The sequence below is a fragment of the Brassica oleracea genome, chromosome C6 (assembly GCF_000695525.1).
Source record: "Brassica oleracea var. oleracea cultivar TO1000 chromosome C6, BOL, whole genome shotgun sequence".
Lineage (NCBI taxonomy): Eukaryota > Viridiplantae > Streptophyta > Magnoliopsida > Brassicales > Brassicaceae > Brassica > Brassica oleracea.
The window spans coordinates 27,243,945-27,249,944 of NC_027753.1; the positions used below are offsets into that span (position 1 = coordinate 27,243,945).

At 42.6% G+C, this 6,000-nt stretch overlaps 1 protein-coding gene across 2 annotated transcripts; it reads left to right on the forward strand.

Moving 5' to 3' along the window:
- The first annotated feature begins 3,816 nt into the window (after window positions 1-3,816).
- On the forward strand, window positions 3,817-5,588 carry LOC106299353. Of its 2 annotated transcripts, none has more exons than XM_013735460.1 (2): window positions 3,817-4,977; window positions 5,054-5,588. In XM_013735460.1, exons 1-2 carry the CDS (start codon window positions 3,855-3,857, stop codon window positions 5,188-5,190), a joined length of 1,260 nt encoding a protein of 419 aa, XP_013590914.1. In that variant the 5' UTR covers window positions 3,817-3,854; the 3' UTR covers window positions 5,191-5,588. The 2 variants fall into 2 exon arrangements, with proteins under 2 accessions (XP_013590914.1, XP_013590915.1); XM_013735461.1 differs by having other exon boundaries at window positions 5,057-5,587.
- The last annotated feature ends 412 nt before the right edge of the window (window positions 5,589-6,000 follow it).

Sequence of the window (6,000 nt, forward strand, 5' to 3'; positions counted from 1 at the left end):
TATACTTTCTGGATAGACTCAAGGCCAATCTAATCAGTGTGAGCCAGCTCTGTAACGAAGGATTGGAGGTTATCTTCAACAGCAAAGAATGTCGTGCGATTGATGCAAAGGGCAATCTGGTGTTGTGTGGAGTACGTTCTGGGAACAACTGCTATATGTGGAAGCCATCACATACGTGTTTTACTGCCAGGGAATCAACACTTGATCTATGGCACAAGAAACTTGGGCACATGAACACTAATGGACTAACAAGACTCGTGAATGCTGAAGTGGTTAGGGGAGTGCCAGAGTTGGAAAGAGAGACAGACACAGTGTGTGGAGCGTGTTGCAAAGGAAAACATATCAAGGTACAACACAAACAGATTGCTGAAATCAGATCTACACGAATATTGGAGCTTGTGCACATGGATCTTATGGGTCCTATATCTCCTGAGAGTATTGCTAGCAAGCGATACATTTTTGTCTTGGTTGATGACTTTTCAAGATACACCTGGGTGGACTTTCTCCGTAACAAGTCCGATGCTATAGAGAGTTTCAAAGTCTTAGCATTGCAACTGAAACAACAGAATGGTGAGATCATTCAGATCAAGAATGATCATGGTGGTGAGTTTCAGAATGAGCAATTCTATCAGTTATGTCAAAGTCAAGGAATTCGACATCAGTATGCTGCCCCCAGAACCCCGCAACAGAATGGAGTTGTGGAAATGAAGAACAAAACTTTGCAAGAGATGGCACAGGCAATGTTGTGTGGTAACAATGTTCCATCTGGGTTTTGGGCAGAAGCCATTGCTACTGCGTGCTATGTGATAAACCGAGTGTATGTCAAATCTAAGACTAAGACCTCGCCATATCAGATCCTCAAAGGAAAAACCCCCAACCTCAGTCACATGCATGTTTTTGGTTGTCTCTGTTACATTCTCAATGACAAGGAACATTTAGGGAAATTTGAAGCTAAAAGCGATGTTGGTATGTTTCTGGGTTACTCAACAAACAGCTCAGCCTATAGAGTCTACAATCAACGCACTAAGTTTATTAGAGATAATGTGAATGTTGTGTTTGATGATAATGTTGGTTTCTATCAGACAAGAGTAACACAAACCATGGAGTGTGTTACACAGACTACATCTGCGCCTCTTGAAGCTAAGGTTAAAGATGAGTCTGAAGATGAAAGTGGGCCTGATGGTGAACAAGTCAATCTGGATGAAGGACGAGTTCATAAAAATCACTCGTCTGCTGATGTTATTGGGGGAATATTTGATGAGAGAGTCACACGTAAGAAGCAGATTAACTTCAAAGATATGGTCAAACTGGCGTGTTTCATGGCTGAGATGAAGAAATTGGAATGCTTTGTCTCACTAATTGAACCAAAGAACATCCAGGAAGCTCTAGATGATGAATTCTGGACGGACTCAATGCATGAAGAAATGTAGCAGTTTGATCGTCTTCAAGTTTGGGAGCTAGTTCCTAGACCCGAAAATGTGAACATTGTGGGGACTAAGTGGATTTACAAGAACAAGACAAATGAAGAAGGAAATGTGGTCAGGAATAAGTCAAGACTTGTTGCTCAGGGTTACTATCAGATTGAGGGCATTGATTTCGATGAGACATTTGCCCCAGTTGCTCGGCTTGAGTCAATTAGACTCCTTTTCGGAATTGCTTGTCATCTCAGAATCAAGCTTTATCAAATGGACGTAAAAAGTGCATTCCTGAATGGGGTGTTACAAGAAGAGGTTTACGTGACACAACCCAAGGGGTTTGAAGATCCTCATTTCCCTGATCACGTCTACAAGCTTAAAAGAGCTCTTTACGGCCTGAAGCAAGCTCCACGAGCTTGGTATGAGAGATTGACTGATTTCCTTCTCAAAAATGGTTTTCAGCGAGGGGGAGTTGACAAAACTCTGTTCATTGAAGAGAAAGGAAAAGGAATTTTGATCATTCAAGTCTATGTAGATGACATCATATTTGGAGGAACCTCTCAGGAGATGGTGGATGAGTTTGTCAAAACAATGACCAGGGAATTTGAGATGAGCATGGTGGGTGAGCTGAACTACTTTCTTGGACTTCAGATCAAGCAATTGGAGGATGGTATCACGGTTTCACAGAGCACATATGCAAAGAATTTGGTCAAACGATTTGGGATGCAAACGAGTAAGATAGCAAGAACTCCTATGAGCACCACGACCAAACTCTCTTGGGATGATGAAGGAAAACCAGCGGATGAGAAGCTATACCGGGCGATGATAGGCTCTCTTCTCTATCTAACGGCAAGTCGTCCTGATTTGTGCTTGAGTGTGGGGATATGTGCACGCTACCAGGCACATCCTAAGGAATCGCATCTCAATGATGTCAAACGAATTATAAAATATGTGAAGGCTACACTTGATTTTGGTGTGCATTACACTTTTGAAACTAACGTGAACCTTGCAGGTTATTGTGATGCTGATTGGACGGGCTGCTTAGATGACAGACGAAGCACCTCTGGTGGTTGTTTCTATCTCGGAAATAACATGGTGTCGTGGCACAGTAAGAAACAAAATTGTGTCTCTTTCGACAGCTTAGGTCGAGTACATTGCATTGGGAAGCTGTTGTACTCAGTTACTGTGGATGCATCAAATGCTTGTGGATTATGGTATCATCTCTGATCATATGCTTGTTCACTGTGATAAAATAAGTGCAATAAATCTGTCTAAGAATCCTGTCCAGCACTCACGTACCAAACATGTGGATATCACACATCACTTTGTGAGAGAAATGGTTGAGTTAAAAGTTGTGATCCTCGAGCACGTATCATCTGAGAAGCAACTGGTTGATCTATTTACTAAGCCACTAGATTACAACACCTTTCTGGGTCTCCGGAAGGCGTTGGAAATCGTGAATCCCTGAGAAAGTCATGTCTGAGAGGAAAGTCGCTGTAAATATGTGATGCTGCATGTTTCGATGTCACCCCAACATCAACACCTTGAACCGACAAGTTCTCTCTATGAAAGCTATTCATCTTTATTTCTGATCCCACACTCGTCTGATTCACTTGTGAAAGGCACTCATCTCGGACCAGGATGCTACAACATTTTCGGTTTGAGTCTTGATCACTGTCTGGATTGAATGAAGAAACACAAAAGAGGCTGAGTGCTTAAATGGAGAAGTCTGTGTGCTAAACAACTGAAAAAAGTGTTAGACAAAAAAAAGGCCTCGAATGATGGGTACTCGTTTTGGAGCTGGGTGTTACTCCACTTTGACTCTGACTTCGATCACTACCCGGACTAGGCAGAGCTGGATTTCTGTTCTTGAAAAAAAAAAATATTTCTCTATCGGGTTGGAGTGATCGATGACACAAGATGTCTAAAGTGTGTTTCCAGACTTTACAGATGAGTGTGACGATGGAGTTGAGCTTGGATGGCAATCCTAGGAGAATCTCGCCTGTGACAGCTACTCGGCTGAGAAATAGCTACATGCTTGGGTTGGTTTCATTGATTTCTACAAAGTTTTTGGTGACAAGTTATGTGTAGTACACGATCTCTGCGACTCTTCTCCCAAACAAAAGGCATAAGAGAGTGTGCCTTCATGTTCTATTGTATATAGTGGTATTTCTTTTGATACGTTGCTCGTCATGGTCCGGCTGATACTCTCAATCTCTTTTCACGGTGGTAAGAGATGTCTTCATTACTGGTTATATTTTTAAGTGCTAAGTTTAAAAAAAAAAAAAACAGATTGCATTTATATTCTTTGTGGGCAATTCGGGCCTGTCTACTTGTGTTACTAATGGCCCATCTAAGTTGTTGCTAGGGTTATCTCTCCTTATGTCACATCTTGGTTCTCTTGGCCGACACATCCATCTCTCTTCCTCAAAATGCAACATGCAGCCCTCTCGAAGAAGTGCTCGTATGAAACAAGTCATGGAGACTACTGAAACAGCTTCATCTCCGTCTCTCTCGACTGGTCCCTCCAGCTCTCGCAAGCGTCATCGCAAGCGAACTGCTTCCTCGACTGCTCCGCCACCAAAATCTTCCCTGCCGCATGCTGAGTCTCTCTCAGCCTCGTCTGAAGATGAAGGTGACAATTTCCTTCCCAAGGAACCTCGCTACGAGGCCAGTCGCGAGATCTTTGAAGCAAGGGCTCGTGAGTTTTCCCATCTGATGCGCCCTAAGAGGACACCCATTACCGCTCGTTTTATCTCGGTTTCCGCTTTGGAGAGATATCAAGCCCTTAAACCTCGTAAGTTCATCAATCAGCAAAGGCTCTCCCTCACAGACGAAAAACTCTTTGATGTTAAGAAGGTTGTTGTCGACTCGGGGTTGATCTACACTCTCATTGATTCTGACTCGTATCAACCAACGGTGGTGAGGGAATTTGTGGCTAAACTGTTGGATGCTGAAGAACGAGACGATGGCGTGGCTGTCTATGTTAGAGGATCGTTGGTAGATGTCTCGCCAAGCTTGATCAATTCGATGTACTGCATACCGGGTTTTGAAGAGGATCCAAATTGGTTGGATGAAAACATCGATCATGTTTGTGGATTTCTCACTGACAATCGAATCAGGCGCTGGGAAAATATGAGCTCCAAGTATCTCACCGCTACAAATCAAGTGCTGTACAAGCTTGTCTGCTCTAACTGGATTCCCACAATGAACTACACAACGATGAATCAGGAACGTCTCAGGTTTATCTATATGCTTTACCATCACCGGGGTTTTGACTTTGGAAAGATCGTCTACAATCAAATCATGTCGATGGCTGAGACGACTAAGGGGGACAAGAAACGTAGAATCATCTTTCAGACACTCATTCAGCAGGTTCTGCTTCTCCAACGCATAGTGCCACCTGACACCAGCGATGTAGACATCACTGGCTTTCCTAAGTTAGTCGTGAAGGATAAGAAAATTGGGATAGGGTCAGGTGCTGATTCAAGACCCCCAAATCTCGAAGAGGACATAGCTAGTACCATTGCTAGTCTCAAGGCCATTCGGATTCGTCTAAGGAGTAAGAGTATCATACTTGGTTGTTACTTAGTATTTGATCTTTCTAACTTGGATTTTTTTCTAAATGTGCAACTAAGCAGGGGGAGAGTATGCCAGTACGTGGTGCAACAGGAGGTGGATGAAGATGAAGATGAAGACGGTGATGTTGATGAAGACAGTGACAGTGACGGAAGTGCGAGTTCTTAGTTGTTCGGTTTCCAGTGTGATATATTAATTGTCCTTCGGTTGATGTGTACTTGGTTATTTGACTTTCTTATTTATGTGTTGTTAAAACTTCTCGCTGATGATTGACTAAGAATGTGTTTCCAGTTACATTTCGTGTGCTATGGCTTGAGATAGAAAGTTATCTTTGTGTGTGGTTGTTTGGCTTGTTGTGATGTCCTTGCAGGTTGCTTAGGTTGTCACATTCAGATAAAAAAGGGGAGAATGTAGGCTCAAGAGAACTGAGCTTGACTATGTGGAACAGAAGAATGTGTTACACATACTGATCGATGTGCGACACATGATTACGAGTTTGTTATGGAGCAATGACGTGTCAGATTATCATTGGGCCCAGAATATTACTTTGGCGTAAAGTAAAGAAGATTTGGGTTTAGCACAATATTAGGAAACATAACATTGTGGGGAACGTATATAACTTGATTACCTTGGGTAGATTTAGGTTAAACGTTCAATTGGGAAAAATCTTGAGCAAGAGGTGTGTTCTTGTCAAGTAATCGTGAACGAAAGCAAGTGTCTTGTGAGAGCAGCTTGGCTTTTGTGATTTGAGAATTTAGAAACTGTTCCGTCTCTAGTCGTGTGTGACTGAGAATAATTCGGATCAAGCAGATCTAGAAAGATTGTTTAAAAGGTTTCTAATATACAAGAAATAGTTCTTGGTATCTGTTGTGTGTTCCTTTATTTGGTAATCCCTGAACTTTCAGTGGCTGTCGGCCTTTTTCTTGACTGCGCAGTCTCGCGAGTATTTAATAGTGGGTTCGCTTGAGCTGGACGTAACGGTTGTTCCGTTGGGACCACGAGAAAT